This window comes from Heterocephalus glaber, unplaced genomic scaffold (assembly GCF_053883595.1).
Source record: "Heterocephalus glaber isolate CG9 unplaced genomic scaffold, H.glaber_assembly_v1.0 deba00001761, whole genome shotgun sequence".
NCBI lineage: Eukaryota > Metazoa > Chordata > Mammalia > Rodentia > Bathyergidae > Heterocephalus > Heterocephalus glaber.
The window spans coordinates 3,506,916-3,526,039 of NW_028258458.1; the positions used below are offsets into that span (position 1 = coordinate 3,506,916).

Below are 19,124 nucleotides of genomic sequence, written 5' to 3' on the forward strand. Positions count from 1 at the left end.
CTCCCCCACAGGCGGGCTGAGGGCCATAGCTGAGGGCGTCCCTCCCTGCGACAGCGCCTGCCTGCAGAGCCCAGAGGGCGCAGAGCACCATCTGTGTGACGACGTCCTCTGCGTGCAGGCACCTGGCTGATCTCATCCTCCGTGGACTGGAGGGACTTGAGGATGGTCTCCAGCTGTGCGCGCCCCGCCTGGATGCTCTGCTCCAGCTGCGTCTCCTCCTGCTGCAGCCGGCTCAGCTCCGATTTGGCACGATTCAGGTCATCCTCCTGTGACTTCAGGTCGGACTCCTGCGACTGGATCTGGGTCTTCAGCGAGGAGATCTGGAGTGGGACCGGAGGGAGCAACTCCAACACCAGGCCACCGGGCCTCGGGGCGGGGGGGGGGGTGTCGGACAGCAAGCCTGGTGTGCTGCCCACTGCCACCCCGGCTCCTCGGGAGGAAGACAGCAAGGCCCAGCCAGGCCTGCAACTCGGTGGACCTGTCTCAGAACAGATGGCCAGGGTGCAGCTCCACGCACGCAGCTGAGAGGCCCCGGGCCTCGTCACCAGCACCATACAAAGCCGCGGGGGACACAGACAGATCCCAGCATGCCAGGTCACACCGACACCCTCGGGGCGGAAGAGGGCGCTTCCGCCTTGGGACAGCCCAGCCAGCAGCCGCCCACCTGCCCTCAAGCAACACGGCAACCAAGACAAGCAGATGCATCCAGGCCCGCACCTGCACCTGCACCTGCGACCATCCCAGGAGCCCCCGAAGGGCCAGTGGGGCTGCCCCATAAGGAGCAGCGGGGATGCCGCGGAGGTGCCAGGCCCCTCCAGACAGCCCCAAGAAGGTGGTGGGCAATGGGCTGGGCTGCCTGTGACTCACCATCTGCGTCTCGTCCTGGCACTTCTGCCGGACATCACTCAGCATGTCCCGGAGCTTGGCCTTCTGCTGGTCCATCTCGTCCAGCCGGTCCTGGGCATCCTGCTTCTGGGCCTCGAGCTCTTGCAGACTGCTTGTCTCCCGGTCCAGGTCGTTCTGCAGTTCCTGGGAGAGGGGGCAGGGGCTTCAGAAGAGTAACTGGGGTGTCCAAGAGAACCCAGTATAAAAATGCACACCAAAAAACAAAAAATAAACAAGATCTCCTTCCTTTGGGCAGGGGATTTAGCTCAGTGGTTCCACCGCCTGCCTCTCAGGTGCAAGGTCCCAAGTTTGATCCCCGGTACCAAAAAAAAGAATATTTTCTCTTAATCATAATTCCTTATATTTGGGCCAGGGGTTTGGCTCAGTGGTTCTGTGGCCTGCCTTGCAAGCGCAGGATCCTGAGTTCAATCCCTGGTACCAAAAACAAAACAAAAAACAAAATGCACACCAAGTGGGCGTGGTGGCACATGCCTATAATCCCAGCACTCCAGGAGGCTGAGGCAGGACTGAGTCCTAGCCCAGCCTGGGCAACTTACAGAGACCCCGACTCAAGGTGAAATGTGAAGGGCTGGGGTACAGCTGGCACATGGCAGGCTCTGGGCTGCAACCTGAGTCCTGGCACAGACTCGGCCCCACTGCATGTGCACTGGCTGGCCGCCAGGAAGAGCGAGCCGTGTGTACCTGCACCTCGCTGGTCTTCTGTCTGATAGCCTCCTCCTTCTCTCTGATGTCCTGCTCCAGGGAGTACTTCTCTCTGAGTGGTGGAAGCAGTTCACAACAAGAGTCAGCCACCGCCACAGCAGGCGACTGAGCCCAACCTCTCTGCCCACGAAGGCCATCCGTGGTGGCAGAGGTCTCAGAACGACACCGTGACCTCTCGCCATAGGTGGCTGCATGGTTTGCACGTGCCCTGCTTGTGTCCCTGTGTGTGGTAAAGTGGGGGCCTCGGGTGGCTGGGGCAAGAGGACCAGTCACGGGTGCGGCCTAGGAAGACTGACGCAGCCCCGCAGGGCCGGCCGGCTCCATGAGACCCGGTCACCAGCTGCTATGGCTTGCGCCTGGATGTCCCCCAAAGCCTCATGCAGATGAGGGGGCTTTCTTCTCCAGCGGTGGCTGGGACTAAGGGTGTGTGAAGACTAAACCACTACATGGGAGTGAGTGGTCTGGGCCCACCCTAGTCCAGGTAGTCTGGGTGGGATAAAAGGGCAGGGAGCCACCATTAAGGTCTCTTGTAGGTTTGTGTCTTCCCCCAACATGAACTGTTGCTGCTCTGCTGCCCTGCCTTGGAGCCAGATGATTATGGACTGAAACCTCTATGAACTATAAGCCAAATAAACCTTCCACCTTTAACTTCGGGTGTCTGATATTTTATCTCAGCAATAACAAAAGTAACTAAGATAACATCAAAGAAGGGCCAGGATTTAGCTCAGTGGCACCACCCCTGCCTCCCAAGTTCAAGGTCTTGAGTTGGATCCCCAGTACTGAAAAAAACCGAGACAGCACCCAAGGTGAGCCAAGTCTGTCCTGGCCTCCCGTCCACCATGTGGTCTGCCAGCCATCATGATGCCACCTGCCCACATGAGCCCTCAGAGGCCATGCAGGGCCCCAGGACACTGAGCTAAGCCTTTTCCTGGGGCAGCAAATAGCAACCATCTGCCTGGCCAGGCAGCCCGGCAACCAGAGCACCTTCTCCATCTGGTAACCAGGCAGGGCCTGGAGTGCCAGGCACAGCTGAGCCGTCGATAACCTGGAATGCGGGCCACGCAAGGAAGAGCCTTGGGCCAGCAAAGATGGGGAGCTTGACCAGGCCGCGAGGGGCTCAAAGCAGGGTCCTGGCCCCAGCTCCGCCAAAAGCCTGCCTGGGCCTCGGGCCTGGCAAGGCGATGAGCTCACACCTGTGCTCCCACCTACCCCATCCAGGGCGATGTCACGGCCAAGCGCCGAGGCCCCTGTGAACCCCAGGCCCTTGCTGCCCGAGCAGCCTGGTCTGAGGACCCGCTCTGGGCGGTGTGGGAGACCAGGGACGTGAGATGACAGACAGTGGTCAACGAGGGCCAGAGAGCACCCGAGGACTGCCCTGCCAGGGTGGCTGGGGAAGGGGACCCAGGGAGGAAGGACGTGTTGCTGACGGGCAGAGCTGAGCTGGACTGGGGGCTGCAGTGCCAGGTCCGCTGAGGGCGGGGGAGGGCGGGGCAGGCGCTGTGAGGTCCGGTCCGGTCCGTCCCTCCCCGAGTAGGTGAGCTGGGGTTATGGGAGCCGAGTGGGACGAGCGGGGCTCGGGAACGTGACAGGCCCACTCCCACATCCCCGGGGTTGGGGGTCTACGCACCTCTGCAGCTGGGCGATCTCCTGGCTGATGTCATCAAGCTCCTTCACCCCAGTGAACTCGCCAGACCCCAGGGAGCTCGCACTGTCCTGGGGGAAACAGGTGCCACATCAAGCAGCCAGGCGGGGACCCAGGCAGGGACCCAGGCGCAGCGCGGGCCGCCAGCGCCCCCTGGTGGCGGTGTGGGCAGTGGCGAGTGTGGAGTCAGCTACTCACCAGGACTGGGGTCCCTCGCTCCGAGGGCGGGACCATGTCTGGCGAGAGCGCTTGCGGGGGGTCGACGCCCTTACTGACCTTCTGCTGAATGAGGTGCATAGCAAGCGCAAACTGGTCCTTGCTCAGCTTCCCCATCTGCCTCGTGTCTGCCAGGGCCCTGGGAGCGCGTGGGGACGGTTAACCCCGAGCTGCAAGGACCCCAGCTCCCAACCCCTGGTGGGCGGCCGCGGGTCTGCAGCCCTCCTGCAGGTGTCCACTCCTCGCGGGGGCCGCTGTGTGACGAGGAGCCCTGCGGGTGGTGAAGTCCGGGGCCCCTTCCAGAGGGGGAGCGCGCCCTGCCCGCCCGCCCGCCAACCCGCCGTGAAGCATGGCCCGGGTCCTCCGCACAGCACATGCCCCGCAGCTGCCTCCCTGCCACAGGGCTTTCCAGCCCTGCTTATTCTTTGAAGGTGCCCGGGTTGGCGCCAAATCGTGACCCTCACCCCCCACCCCACCCCACCCCGGGCTGGGATCAGCGATCAGCAGGGAAGCCACAGCGCCCAGCTCCGCAGCTTCCCCAGGTGAAGCCAGGAAGCCGCGGCACCTACGTGGCAGCGGGCGGGGGCAAGGGCGCCCACCCAGCACCCAGGCGGCAGGCACGGAGGCGCTCGGCACGGGGTCCCCTCGGCGCCTGTCCTGCTGCTGCCTGCGGACACCTGACTGCCCTTCACAAGGAGCTGCGAGATGGCTCCCCTCCGGGCACCCACAAGCTCGCACTTCCAGGCCCCTGGGCCCCTCCCTCCCTCCCCGCCGCTGCTCTGCTCAGGCCAGGGTGGGGGCAGAGGGAGCTTGGGCGCTGCCGGCCTCCCCAGGGTCAGTCTAAGGCTGACGGCCCTGGGTAATGGGCCCATTTCACTGCTCTGCTCCTAGGTTCTCTTCTTTTTCTTTTTGGAACTAGAAGGTTGAACCCAGGGCCTTCCCACTGAGCTACATCCTCAGCTTTAATATTTTTATTTTGGGACAAGGTCTGAGGCCGGGCATGGTGGCAGAGGCCTGTAATCCCAGCACTGTTGTGAGTTCAAGGCCAGCCTGAGCTACACAGTGAGATCCTGTCTCAAAAAACCAATAAACGCCTACCTCACAAGTACAAGGTCCCGAGTTTGATCCCTGGTACCAAAAAACCCCACAAAACACCCAATATGAAAAGAGAAAAAGGAAGGCATCAGTCGCCTGGGCTGAGCTGGAATGTGCAACGCTGCCTCAGCCTCCAGTGTGCTGGCCATGGAGCCAGGCAGCGGCCCTGAGGGCCAGACGGGCACTTGGACCTCCAAGACGCCAGCCTCCTGCTCACCAGATGTGGGCCAGCAAGCTCTGCGTGAGGCCCGAGTGCATGAAGATCTCCTTCACCTCCTGGCCACTCACGTAGCCATCCAGGTCCAGGTCGGTCTTCAGGAAGATCTCGTCAAAGCGCATCTTGTCAGCCACTGGCACTACCCAGGCCACCGCTGGCTGCAGGGGTGGAGGTAGCTCAGCAGGCACTCCCACTGTGGGTGAGCCTGTGACATGAGCTCCACGAGGCCAGCGGGGCAGGCAAAGCCCTGAGCACAGGGGGTGCAGACTGTCCCCAACACCCCACTGCCCACAATCAGGCACGGACAGGGGCTGGTGGCCACCTTCCCTGAGGGATCCTGCCCGGGCAGGCAGCTCAGCAGGCTGCTGGGTGCCATGGTGCCTTCTCCACCCCAACCCAGCCACTGAGATGAGGACCCTCCACACCCCTTAGGTGTCCCCACATGTCCCTGGGGGACGGGACAGACGAGCAGATGCCCGGGGCCACCTCAAGGCCCTGCTGCCAGGGTTCTCCAGCTTCCTCAGGGCTGTCTGTGCACGGCCATGCGGCAACCTGGAGGGCTGAGGAAGACTGGAGCTCCTGGCAGAGGACACCTCCTGTCTGCACCGCTCTGGCATGACAGCCCCCGGGCCAGCTCTGATGCCTCTTCTAAACCCCAGAAGCCAGGTGCAGGGTGTGCGCCTGTCAGCCCAGCACTCTGGGAGGCTGAGGCAGGAGGACTTCGAGACCAAACCCAGCCTCGTCAACTTAGTGAGACTATCTAAAATCAAAAGGGCTGGAGTGCAGCTCAGTGTGAAGGCCCAGCGTTCCGTCCCTAGTGCTGCACAACAGTAGATCAACTGCCCTAGCGACAGCAAGCCTCCTGGCACATGCTGGACTGGGACACCCTCAGCACTGGCGTCCCCACACTGAGGCTGGTGGGACACGGCTGGCTGCCTGTCCTGTTTCTGCAGCGACAGAGGAGGCTGAGCACAAAGCTACCTCTCTCGCAGTTCTAGATCTCCATGTGCCCTTCTGCAAGGCTGTGGCAGCACAGCACGGTGCTTGTGCCCAACACTGCTGGCCATAGCCCCTGATGCAAGCTCCAGACCGCAGGGCACAATGGGCACTGGGTGAGGCCGCTGTGCTGCCCCTGTGTGCAGGAAAGCGAGTGGGACAGGCCTGCACGTGTGAGGCAGGGCGCACATGCGCATGAGCGTGCGCATGGCTGGGGGCTGCTCACCCCGAGGCTGTGTGTAGCCTGCAGATCCCACATGTGGCGAACGGAGCACACGGTGCCCTCACACCCGATCTCGGTGGCCGTACCTGCGCCTGCTTGAGGCTGTGCTTGGGGGACAGGCTGCCTGTGCTGTTGAGGCTGCTGACGCTGCCATGCGACGGTGTGGAGCGCAGGCTGTCCTTGGGTGGGGGGCTGCCGGGCAGCACGGGCACAGCCCCAGGGAACACTGGCTTCTTGCGCTTGGACAGCGGGATGAGCGACAGGGGCAGGATGGACGGCACCGGCTCCTTCTCCAAGGCCCGGTACACCAGGTGCATGGCCTGCAGGCACAAGGGACAGGCACTGTGGGGGCCGGACCCGAGCAGGGTAAGGGAACTTGTCGGAAGCAATGACAGAAAAGTCTGTTTTAAGTCAGTAACAGAAACAAGCCAAAATCACAACTGTCCCCCTTCCAAACAGGGTTTTGGTGTTTGAGATGGCTCAGGGGCTGCTTTCAAGGATGGATACCCAGGCTAGCCCCAGCCTCCTGAGCAGCTGGGTCTGAAGGCCCAGGCCACTGTGCCTGGCTTCAGGTCAGGTTTTAGCAAACAGCTAGTGGGGAATGAAAGGCAGACTGACAGCACTCAGAGCCAGTCACAGACCAACACGGATCCTGGCGGAAATCCCGAGCAACAAAACAGAAATGGAGACTCAGGGCTCAGGAGGCCAGGAGGGGCAGGCCCGCTCCTGGGCGCCCGACCCCAGGGCTGTGTAAGGACAGGAGCAGCTGAACCCAAGTACAGGCCAAAGAAAAGGGAATGCAGAAGGCGGGCTGAGGGGAGACCAGAAAGTCCCGGAGGTGGACAGTGGTGGCATCTGTGGGCCGTGTCCGTGACGCCACTGGACTGCACACCCGAAGTTAAGATGGCAAACTCGACTTCATGTCTTTTTACCACCACAACAAAAGAAAAATATCTTTACAGATGGTCAGAATGGCTGGGCATGAAGGTGTGTGCCTATAATCAATCCCAGCCACTCAGGAAGCTGAGGCAGGAGGATCCTAAATTCAAGGCCTGCCCCCCCGACCAAAAAAAACTTAGGATGGTGAATTTTATATGATCTGTATTTTGCCACCAAAAAAAAGAATTCAATAAAGGAAAACCAGTGAGAAAAAGATGATGGGAGAAATGTAGAAAATGCTCCCAGTGCTAAGGCAGAAGGCAGCGGATGGGGCTCACGGGACAGCCGTGACCTGGCCTGGAGTGTGGGCCTGGGGCCTCACTTCCTCAGACAGCTCAAAGTTGGCCCCAAAGCTTCGGTCACAAAGGCTCTGCACCGCCACCACCGCCCCTGAGGAAGGCAATCGCTCCTCACTGCAAGCTGTGCTGACGAAGATGGGTATAAGAATTGATTCACTTTTCACAGACTTTTATTAATCAAACCTATGCATATTTGGGGAGGAGGGGATGGGAAAAAAAGAGGCAGGATATATCATGTTTGGGTGCCAATCCCCATGATGAGTGCTACTATTGTGTATGTCTGAAATGTACCAATAAAGGTTTTACCAAAACAAACAAACATATGCAGACTGATTACAACTAAGAGAACAAATTTATCTCTTTCACTCTTAGTAATATGGCTCTTTTTGTTATTGTTTGTTTTTTGAGACAGGGTCCCACTGTGTAGCTCAGGCTGGCCTTGAACTGTGATCCTCCTGCCTCAGCCCCCAGAGTGCTGGGATTATTAGCGTGCACCACCACGCCCGGCTTCACTCTTAGTAATGTGAAGTAGAAGTACCTTACAAGAATTATGTTTTCCAAAGGGTGTTAATGGCTTCAATTCTCCCTAGCTCAGGGCAGATCTTCTGCCTGGTCACAACTGTCCTGAGCAATCCTAGGAGGCCCAGTTTTGTTGCAGTGGTTTTTGGTTTTGCTTTTTTATTTTTTGTACCAGAAATCTCACTTGGGACCTTACGCTTGCAAGGCAGGCACTGGAACCACTGAGCTAAATCCCCGGCTCTGGTTTTTGTTTTTTTGAGACAGGGTCTCACTATGTAGTCCAAGCTGGCCTGGAATTCACAATGGCCCTCCTGTCTCAGCCTCCCGAGTGCTGGGATGACAGGCACGCACCACCATGCCTGGCAGGAATACCTAGTTTGATGCAATGTCACCAATAAACCCTGTGACACAAAGGGTGATGTTGTGGTCATTAATGTATTTTGGGCTGAATTAATTCAATTATTACTCAAATCGGCACTGTCCTGGCCCACGTAGGGTGGCCGAACTGCACTGGGACGTGCTGCCTGCGGGAATGGCCTGCTGCCAGCAGAGAGGCCCGACACGGCTCTGCTCCAAGTCTGTGTCCCCTGGGTTCCCCAGCGGCACAGCAGGTTCAGTCCTTGACATTGGACAATGGCTATGCGAGGAGGCTCCCTGTGTTCAAGAAATACACACACAAGTATTTCGGGACGAAACATGATGCCTGCAACTTAACTCTAGAACAGTTCAGCTGAAAACGTCTTTTCTCCTTGTAGCTCTAGAGATACTACCCATGACCCAAACATACTGGCTACTCTCCAACGGAGCCACATTCCCAGCCCTTTTTAAAAATTTCATTTTGAGTCAGGGTGGGTCTCGATAAGTTGCCCTGGCTGGACTCAAACTTTCCATGCTCCTGCCTCACCCTCCGGAGCGCTGCGACCACGGGCGTGCAGTGCCTGGCCCGGCTAAGAGACACCCCTGCCCGTGCACACAGATGCGCTCTGAGCGGGGAGGGCGGGCAGAGGTGATTCGGGCTGGGGACCCTGGCAGGGGACTGTGTGCAAAGCCTCTCTGTGACCTCGGGCTCTGTGGCCCTGAACAGCTTTGAACACACAGAAGCCCGAGTGGCTGCGGGAAGGAGAGGGGCCTACCACAGCGAACTCGTCTCGGTCCAGGTGCCCGTCCTTGTCAATGTCGCTGAGGTCCCAGACCTGTGAGGCAGAGCAGAGTGGACGTGACCCAGGGCCCAAGTGACCGTGATGGCGAGCGGGGTGGGCCAGGCGGGGCCGTGTGCCTGGGACTCAGGTGCGGCTGTCCTGATCCGCCCACGGTGTCCAGGTGCCCCACGAGCGCCATGGTTCCCATCGTGTCTGGGGTCTACAGAGCAGCACGCGACTGGAGAGGCAGCCCCACACCAGCCCCTCATGCGTGGCCGGCAGGGCTGCGGGCGCCACTGTGTCCTTGGGGCTTTGGCTGTTGCCTAAGACCACGCGAGATGCGGCCAGGGTCAGCTGGGGACACTGGGAGCTGTGGCCGCCACCAGGTGGGGCAGTGGCTCCCCTTCTCTGCCAGCCCTCACCACGTAGCCAGGAGCTGCCATGCACGGATTCAGCCTCCAGCTGCCCAGCCAGTCTGTCACACTGGCCTGTGTCATGCAAACAGGCCAGGGTCTCCACACTGGCGAGGGCGCTCGCCCGGGCCCCACCTGCCTTCATCCTGCCCTGCCTGCCCTGCAGGGCACCAGGGTACTGGTGCTCAAGCAGCCTCACCACCCCAAGGGTCCCAGCCAGGGCCTCCAAACTCCAGGGCAGCATTCTCTGTGCCCACCAGATGCCACAGGCCTGGCCCAGGGTGGCAGGACTGCCACACAAGCAGCCATGCCTGCAGGGGCCTCAGCCTGAGGTGGTCTGGCAGCTTGCAGGCTCCCTGCTGGGTAGGCTGCACGCCGTAGAGGCGGAGAGGCTGCCTAGGGACAGCACCGCTCAGGCCTCTGCAGCCCAGGTGGCCCTGGCTTCTCCTAGGAGAAGTGGGGGCTACACAGGGCCCACAGCAGGGCCAACACCTCAACCTCCTGGCTGGGTCTGTGACACCTGCACTTGCTCCAGCCCTTGGCTCTCTCCACCCCGTCCCGACTCTGTGCCACCTCGCAGCTGAGAGGCCAGGGCTGCAGACCCACGGCCTCCACCTGGACCCAGCCGGGGCGGGCTGTGGCACAGCACACTGCAGCCACCCCTCACGCCTCACCCGACAGCTGCCAAAAGTCTTGGCCACAAACTGGCTTCGAGGGGTTTTGTTTTCTTTACAGATACTGGGAGTGGAACCCAGGGCCTTTGCACTGAGCTGTACCCTAGCCCTTTTTATTTTTTGAGACAGGGTCTCACTGAGTCACTAAGTTGCCCAGGCTGGACTCTGATTTGTAATCTTCCTGCCTCAGCCTCCCAGAAGATGAGATGACAGGTGTGTGCCACCGCACCTGGCTGAAGTTCTATAAAAAAGGAATGCCTAAAATGTTCCCTGCACTCTAACAGTTGAGAGTACTTTGGCCATGAGCTTGAAAGGCAGGGAAAAGGGAGGTAAGGACAGAGAGAAAGAAGACAGGGACGTCAGTTCCACACCAGCACGATGGCGAGGGCCCCTCCTCCCAAACCTCCGCCAGGTCCAAGGATGGACATGGGAGCTGGGCTGCGGCCACTCACCCTGCCCAGGACATCGAGAGGTAGCTTCGAGTTCATCAGGACCGGCTTGACCTTGTCTCCAGACAGCAAGCCCTTGACGGGCAGCAGGCTTTCGAAAATGCCATCGAATTTGGCTTTTTCCTCCACCTGGGTGGGAGGGTGTCCAGGTGAGGACGAAGGGCACGGTGCCGTCCCCACCCAGCACGGGGCAAGTGGGAGCCACACTCTACAGAGCAGCCCGGGGGCCCTCAGGCAGGGCCAAGGTCTGGGAAAGGCGCTGAGCAAGGCCTGCTCTGGCCTGCCCCCGCAGCTGTGGCTGCCCTAGGGGACACAGGCCGGGTCCCTTCCCGGAAGGACAGCTGGCTCCTGAGACCCCCACAGCTCACTGAGACGAGTAACAAGCAAGTGATAACCAAGGTCAACTCAACACGGGGCCTCTGTTTCCAACAGCCCAAAGCTGGGCGTGCTGCTATGCACCTGTCATCCCAGCACCCCAGGAGGCTGAGGCAGGGGGATCATCGAGAGCTCAAGGCTGCCTGGACTACACAGCGGACCCAGTCTTACAAAACTGAAAAAAGAAGTAAAAGTGGGAATGTGTGGAGCTGGGGCATGGCTGGGGTGAGCCCACACTGAGCCTGTGCAGAGCCTGGACTCCAGCTCTGCAAATGAGCAGGGGACGCGCGGGCCACAAATCTGTGTTCTCCTTGGCGCACTGGAAATGGAGCTGGGCCGTGATATTCCCAACAGCCCTTTCTTTTTTTCTTGGAGCCAGAGTCTTGCTAAGTTCCCCAGGCTGGGTCTGAGCTTGTGAGCCCCCTGCCTCAGCCTCCTGAGGAGCTGGGATGATAGGCGTGGGCCACCATGCCCGGACGGTACGACGTTTTGCAGACACAGCACAGTGAAGGGCTAGAGCAATTCCACGTGAGGGGCAGCCCTGAGCGTCGCTGTCACTTACCCGCACTGCCCAGGGCGCCTCCGCAGAAGGCAGCGTGACCATCAGGGGGCTGCTGGTGTCATGCTGAGGAGAAACAGAAACCCCCAGGGCTGGCGCCAAGCTGTCATAGGAGAACACACCTGGCACACATGGGCCCTCAAACATTTGCACCACAGCAGCCGCGAGGTGGGGAGCACACAGGTGCCGAGCAGGGAGGAAACAGGCCTGGCTCACAGAGGCCCAGGACAGACGGCCGGGCTGCCCTGGGACGGCGCAGGCATCGGGCAGGGGGAGGGTGCGGACGCCACAGAATCGTGTGCATCACAACAGGCCATTGAGCTGCCTGGATCTCACCTCTACCGACAAAGGGAGGTGAGCCGCAAGAGGCAGGCTTGCGCACACCCACACACACACACACATGCACACACGCACACCTGTGTGGTGATGGCACTCACGAATTTGGGTGGCGGCATGCTCAGGTTCAGGTTGCTCAGCGTGACCTCGTGGCCGCTCTGGGCACAGGCCACCAGCCTCAGTGCCACGTAGAAGCCCTAAAACCCAACGGCATCATCAGACCATAGGCCTGGGGACTGCACTCCGGGGAGATGAGCGACCAAGGTAGCCACGTGGCCTCATAGCCGGGCCAGCCAGGCTCTGGGGACGGACAGCAGCTCCCACACAGTAAGCCACCGCCACTAGCAGTGGATGCCAGCGACAGACCAAATGTGCGTAGGGGTCTTAAAGAAACAGGTGGCGCCCACCTATTAGCCCAGCACTCTGGGAGGCTGAGACAGGATTTCAAGTTCGGCCCCACTTGGCAACTTAGCAATTTAGCGAGACCCTGTCTCAAAATAAAGAAAACAGGGCTGGGGATTTAGCTCAGTGGCACCTTGCCTGCCTTGTAAGCACAAGGTCCCGAGTTCAACCTCCAGTACAGAAAGAAAGAAAGAAAGAAAGAAAGAAAGAAAGAAAGAAAGAAAGAGGGAGGGAGGGAGGGAGGGAGGAAGGGAGGAAGGGAGGAAGGAAAGAAGGAAAGAAGGAAAGAAAGAGAGAAAGAGAGAAAGAGAGAAAAAAAGAAAGAAAGAAAGAAGGCAGGCTAGGGATGTTGCTCATGCAATGTCCCTGCGTTCCACCCCTAGTGTGGGGCCTGGAAATGTGGCCTAGTGATTCAATGACAGGGTCCCTGCCTGGCTCGCACAAGGCCCCAGATCCCATCCCCAGCACTGCAAGGAAAATCAGCAACTTAAAATAAAAACCGTCAGCTTGACAAGAATCAACAAACACAATATAGTCTGGACTGAGCTGGGGATGTAGCTCAGTGGACCCTCACCTGCCTTGCAAGCACAAGGTCCTAAGTTCAATCCCTGGCACCGGGGAAGAAGAGTCTGGAGTAGACACAGCCATTCGGGGCACACTCGGACTCCCCAGTCGCAGTCCTCCCACTGGGACAGCAGATCTGAGCCCCGCCCCCAGGCCTGTGCTGCCACCCAGCACCTCTGCCACAGCTGCAGCAGCATCCAGAGCCTCAGTGGATTTCTCAACTGGCCAACTGGCCTAAGAACATACACTGGGTCTTTCTGGCTCTGTGTTTTAGTACTGAGGACTAACCTAGGGCTTGCACTGAGCCGCACCCCCAGCCGTTTCTAAAGTCTTTATATCTAGGCAGGGTCTCACCACGTTCCCCAGGCTGGACTCATGATCCTCCTGCCTCAGTCTCTGGAGGAGCAGGGATGACAGGTGTGGACCACCGCACACGACCCTGACATAAAAAGTCTTAAAAAGCATTTTAACCACTGGTAAGGTTGCAAAGTATTTAAAGACGGCCAACCAAGAGCGCTGGCTGGCCTGCGTAAGAGCCTTCATGTCCCTGGGACCCCTGCCAGTCTGAGGGTGGGGCTTCGCTAACAGCGCCGGGGGCGGAAGTGTGCTGCTCCGCCCCATGGGCATGCGCATGCGCACATACCTGTTTGTCCAAGAACCCTTTACCTTCCGGGTCGGCCAGGTCCCAAATCTGCGAAGACACAGAAGCCCGTGAGAGAGACAGGGACCGCGCTGTTCAGCGCCCCTCTCCCGCGCAGCGCTGCACCCCCTCACACACCTTCCCGAGGGTGACATCCGACAGCCCCGACTTCTTCAGGAACAATGCGGCCTCGCTCGCCCCGACTCGGCCAGTGTAGGCTGGGTCTACCTGAGGGAGGGCAACGCGGCGCTGACTCCTCGGCATCAGCTTAGGGAGCAGGACAGAGCACCGCAGGGCCTCACTCCCGGCTTGGGAGCACCGCTCCGGCCCCCAGACGGAGACGTGCGAGCCTCAGATCCAACTCACCTGCTTATAGTAAGATTCATACAACGGATTTCCACCGGGGATCTGCAACCAAACCAAGACATTGGTCAGAAGTACACAGACCCGCTGGGGAAAGTGTCACCCACATCGATCTTGCCCCGAGCTCCTGGGCTCAGCAGTCCTCCTGCCTCAGCCTCCCGGCAGAGTGGACTGCAGTCATACGTCCCTGGCTCCGCGACATTGTTACCCCGAAACAGACCAGCAAAGGCGAAAACGCATGCACCCCGAGCGCCACGCCACATAGGCTGTGCTCTCTCCACAGAGCGAGGCGTCTCCAGACCCTAGCCCGGCACTAATGGGCACACAGCACGAGGCAGCTGCGGTTCGGGTTGTGAATCCCCCACGCTGCCTGGGGTCCTCCCGCCCTCCTCCCCACCGGCCCAGCCATGGGGAGACGGGGCCGGGAAATAGCCCTGACCCCAGATGCCGCCCTTCGGGAAGACAGTGCCTTGCAGGGTCCACGGCAACCGTTCTGAGGGAGGGAAGAACATGGGCACCTGGTGGGGCCTGTACAGTCGTTGGTGCCACAGCTCCACGGATGGACCCTGACCCAGGCAGGGGATGCAGCACACGGAGCCGCCAGAGCTGCCACCAGCCACGGAGCTTGGGTGGAGGCCGCAGCTGGGCTGCAGTGGCCCCAGGGTCAGCTCCCTGATTCCGGCCGGCTCTGCCAGGCACCAACACATGGGCTGACACAGAATGGATGTGGGAAGGGGCACCAAGACTAAATGCAAACGGGGCAGCATGGCCATCTGCGGGAGAGGCCGATGGGGAGCGACGGGGACCTGAGGACGGGGCAAGCCAGGACAATGGGTACAGGGCTGCTGGACCCAGCATGGCAGACCCAGGAAAGAAAAGCCAAGGAAAGGCAGGACAAGCACATAGGGAGAGCCACCAGAAGAAGCGCCCTGAGGACGGTCTCAGGTGACGCACGCCCGCCTCTCACCCTGTGGAGACACGTCCTCAGCAGCAAGCCTGACAGGAAGAACACAGCTGGGCTGCTGATGGCCTGTTGGGAAAGGGGCCATGGCTGGGTGCAGAAGGGCGGCACGGGACCTGGCCAGCTCTCAGCCCCACAGGCCACCCCTCAGGGCAAAGCACCTCTCGAAGTCGGAATCATGGACCTGAACTTGGAGAAGGCCCCACGGGGAGCAAGAGAGCACTTCACAGCTGCTGCAGCGCCAGAGAAGAAAGGCCAGGTGTGCCAGTCATGCGTCATCCCTGGGCCTGGAAGGAAGGCCGAGGAAGGAGGATGGCAAGTCCAAGGCCAGCCCGGCACTCAGCCACTTAGGGAGCGCTGGCTCCAAAGTGCTGGTTACTAACTCTGCCAAACTTGCCAAGCTTGCAGGGCCCAAGAGGCACAACCATGGGAAGTGAGCGGGCCCAGCTGAGCAGCCCATCCACACGCGCTGAAGCCACCCACAGGGCTGCTCTGTCCCTGGGCACCAAGTGGAGGGACACGGCGGGCGAGCCTCGCAGGAGGGACCCGCCGGGGACACTCGCACCTCCCCCACCCCGGCCACCTGTGTGCCACTGCCCAGGCCACCACCATCACTAGGCACGTGCCCATTCTTTCGCGCCAAGCTGGGGCTCAGTGCGACAGGCTGAAAGTCTCTCAGCAGCAGTGGTGTAAGAAGTATAAAAATGTACCAAATAAGCTGGGTGTGGTGGCGCACGCCTGACGTCCCAGCACTTGGGAGGCTGAGGCAGGAGGATGGCTGTGAGTTTGAGGCCAGCCTGGGCTGCATAGAGACCCTGTCTCAAAAAAAACCCAACCAAATAGTACTTTAAAGCTTTTGTTATTGCTGTAATAATTACAGATACAACATCACTAACTGTAAAAAAACAAGTGGTTGTTTATTAATTTTGGGAATGTACGGAGTTGTAATCATCCAACTCAGGAGCATGTGATCCTCTCTCTCCACGTGGAACGGGAACCCAGGGCCTCCACACTGAGCTACATCCCCAGCCCCGTTCATTCTCATTCTCTCTCTCTCTCTCTCTCTCTCTCTCTCTCTCTCTCTCTCGTACCAGGGATTGAACTCAGGACCTTGGGCTTACCAGGCAGGCGCAGTGCCACGGAGCTGAATCCCCAGCCCTAGCCCTGTATTTTCCTTCGTGAGAGGCTCCCACTAGGTCACCACCCTGTCCAGCACGGGGCAGTGAGAATGTATGTGATCTTCCTGCCTCAGCCTCCAGAGCCCCCACGCCCAGGTGGCCTTGTGTCTGACTAGACCTTTGTGAGCTCCGTCTTTCCGGGGAAGAACAGGCCTCGGTTCACACTGTCTCCTCCATGGGCTGCTTTCTGCAGCACCAACATCTTCGAGCGGCTACTCTAGAGATTGAGGCTCACGGTGAGCAGAACTGGACCTCAACTCTGCGTGTAGGTGCGGGACTTGAGGCCACGCATTAGTCTCCGGGAACAAGATGAAGCAGCCAATGGCTGGTACTCCTGCTGCCCTCTTTGATGCATTAACGGAAATGTTGAAAATCACAGCTGCTCCTCAGGCAGCAGCCGTGCCCGTCTCTGTGCAGCCAGAGCCCCCCCCTTCACTCTGTGCGCCCTAGCGGCGGCAAGCAGCTCACCTCGCTCCATACGCACGCAGCCTCGTGCCAGCTGATGCTCACTACCACAGGCCGAATGAAGGGGTGGGGTTTTGCTTTCTGGTAGCCAGGGCCTCCCCACGCAGGCAAGTGCTCGCCACTGTGCCTGCTGCACCCCAGCCTTTTTCTTGTGTTTTGAGACAGGGTCTTGCCGAATCACCTGGGCTGAGCTTACACTTTCAATCCTCCTGCCTCAGCCTCCCAAGGAGCTGGGTTTACGGGTGCACACTTGCCCTGGTAGAAACGCATTTCTGACTCACAGCACTCGGATTTACCCGGGGTTACTGGATGGAGCCCTAGGGTGAGTCAAGGCACATCTGAACACACCTGCCTGCAAACACAACGGTGGTGTCGGCCCCGGTGACGGCTGTGTCTGCGTGCATGGTGCTGGGTGCTCTGAGCGAGCACTGTCACAGCTACACCCTTTGCCCTGCAAGGACATTTCTGTTTTTCCTTTCTCGGGGAAGAGCCTCACTACGTTGCCCAGACTGGCACTGAGAGTCTTCCTGCCTCAGCCTCCTGAGTGGCAAGAATTACAGACATGCGCCCTGTGCCCTGGCCGCAGTCAGAATACAGCCAGGGTGTGGTTGGCTGTGACATTTCATGGGTGCCTTTCACGAGCACACAGATCGCCTGAGAGCCAGTACAGCCGCGTTCCCGGGATGGCTGGGCCTGCGGGGCCTGCAGGGAGCGCTCAGGCACGCGCACACACAGGAGCAGGGCAGGAGAGGGGCCTGCGGACAACCCGCCCCTCCACTGGGGGGCTTCTCCCTGGGCGGCCGCACAGGGCCTTGCCAGGACAGCCGCCTGTCACAGGGCAGGGTGACGCCACGGAGCAGCACTAGGAACAGAGAGCACGCCCGTCCCCCGCTCAGCTCAGGGAAGCAGGCTCACCCCAGGACCCTGAGCTAAATGCCTGGAGAAGAGGACGGCACTTTGGAACACAGGACAGCGGTTGGTGGGACACCTACGCAGCACTGGTGACCTGGGGTGGGCGCTCCGGACTAGAGGCATTCTCAGCACCATTCCCTGCGCACCTCGAGGAAGGGCCGCCTGGCACTTTGCCACACAGCACGGGACTGCACAGGTCAGCCGAGGGACCACGAGAGGCATCATCTCAGCACGAAAAGGGTCAGCCAGGCGAGGTGGTCTGTCCTCTCCTCCCAGCACTCGGGAGGCTGAGGACCAATCTGAGGACAGTGTAAGACTCTGCCCCAAAACAGCAACAGAAGAACCAGGGATGGGGGCACGGTTTACAAGAAATACAGGCAGGAATGAACCAGGCAGGCGGTAACGTGAAACCGCTGTGCGGAGGAAGACAGCCAGTCGGCCCGGGTGGCCCACCTGCGCTCTGGGCTTTGCAGGCCTCCTCTCTCCCGCCACCAAGCCCTAAAGACAGTCCAGCCTGTGTGGCGGGCAAAAGCATGGGCAGTGTTTATAGGCAAACACCTTTACCACACATGGGCCCGCCTTCTTCCTTCCACCCTTAGACCCCGTCTTTTCCCCATGCGGGCCGTGCCCCGCTCCTGCATGACCAAGTCGACACTCTGTGGACTTCTGGTCCCCGAGCTCCACTGCAGAAACACGCCTGTGCCCTGCATCAGAACATGCTGCGCTGCTCCGGGGCCTGCACTCCACATACGTCTTTGAGTGTGTACATTATCTATTTATTTGGAGACAGGGTCTTGCTACGTAGCTCAGGCTGGCCTTGAACTTGCAGTGATTCTCCTGCCTCAGCCACCCTAGTGCTGGGATGATAGGCGTGCGCGACCATGCCCAACTCGTGTATACTTTTAAAATTCTAATAAACCTCTTTATGCCTTAAAAGAAAAAAAGCTAAACACAGCCAGGCACGGTGGTGCTCAACTGTCTGAGCATGCTGGGAGACTGAATCAGGAGGATCAAAAGTTTGAGTCCCACCTAATCTAGCAAAACCCTGTCTCAAAAAAAATAGGCTAGCAGGCTAGGGATTTAGCTCAGTGGCTCCGACACCTGGCTCACAAGCGCAAGGTCCCGAATTCGAACACCAGTACCAAAAAAAAAAAAAAAAAGGCTAGGGCTGTAGCTCAGTGTGCAACCCCACCCTCAGCCTGTCCAAGGAGGCCAAGGAGCACGTGCACAGAATGCAGAGGAGACAGCGAAGGCTGCCAGCTGGGGAGGAAGGAGGCTGCCTGGGGCGGGGCTGCAGACAACCAGAGAGGTTCAGGGGCCACCCCTGGGCCCCAGCCCAAGCCCTGGACCAGGAACAGATCCAGACATACATCACTTTCACACTCCTTAATGTCAGAAATCCCAAAGGAAACCTGGGAAGCGGGGCCATCTGCACACTGACACAGATGCGGATGCTCACACTCTCTTACACCTCTCACACACGTGCGCCCCTCCTCCTCCCGCCCCCGTGGGCACTCGGTAAACACGCAGCGCCCTGCCCATCTCGGTACAGATCGCCTCCTGGCCTGGGACCACCCACCCAGATGCACCCCGGCCCACAGCCCAGCCTGGAAGGGGCGCTCCCAGACCCAACTGACCAGGTGCTGCCCAGCCAGTTCCTCCATACGCTCTTGACACCTGCTGCTCTACAGCACTGGCGACGGAAGCCAGGACCCTGCTCAGCCAGGCTTGGGGACCCCTTTCCCACCCTGTGCCAGGCCACAGCGCCCACCCACAAGCAGCCTCTGCCCGGGGGGGACCACGTGCCCACCCTGAGTCCGGGCAACAGGAAGAGACGTGTAGGCAAGCGTGTTCCTCTCGGAGGGCAGCTGGGAGGAAGCCCAGGGGCCGCTCCTCCAGCCACAGTGGTCCTCACTGCCAGCCCGGCTGCGGTGGTACCG

General features: G+C 59.8%; 1 protein-coding gene across 14 annotated transcripts in view; it reads right to left on the reverse strand.

Annotated features, from left to right (window-relative positions):
- The window catches only part of Eps15l1 (epidermal growth factor receptor pathway substrate 15 like 1), a 47,959-nt gene that overhangs the window by 22,626 nt on the left and 6,209 nt on the right, over nt 1-19,124 (reverse strand). For 5 of the 14 annotated variants that reach the window (XM_087201865.1, XM_087201863.1, XM_087201862.1 and 2 more), the window contains exons 2-15: nt 13,672-13,713; nt 13,444-13,533; nt 13,309-13,356; nt 11,801-11,896; nt 11,367-11,429; nt 10,433-10,558; nt 8,888-8,947; nt 6,084-6,317; nt 4,779-4,936; nt 3,449-3,605; nt 3,236-3,321; nt 1,588-1,660; nt 868-1,029; nt 123-320 (exon numbers count right to left, since the gene is read on the reverse strand). In XM_087201865.1, coding sequence (XP_087057991.1) covers nt 123-320; nt 868-1,029; nt 1,588-1,660; nt 3,236-3,321; nt 3,449-3,605; nt 4,779-4,936; nt 6,084-6,317; nt 8,888-8,947; nt 10,433-10,558; nt 11,367-11,429; nt 11,801-11,896; nt 13,309-13,356; nt 13,444-13,533; nt 13,672-13,713 — 1,593 coding nt within the window. Of the gene's footprint in view, nt 1-122; nt 321-867; nt 1,030-1,587; nt 1,661-3,235; nt 3,322-3,448; nt 3,606-4,778; nt 4,937-6,083; nt 6,318-8,887; nt 8,948-10,432; nt 10,559-11,366; nt 11,430-11,779; nt 11,897-13,019; nt 13,119-13,308; nt 13,357-13,443; nt 13,534-13,671; nt 13,714-14,635; nt 14,699-14,790; nt 14,917-19,124 lie in introns of all 14 variants that reach the window. The other 9 variants (XM_021251058.2, XM_021251072.2, XM_021251059.2 and 6 more) reach the window with 6 other exon arrangements.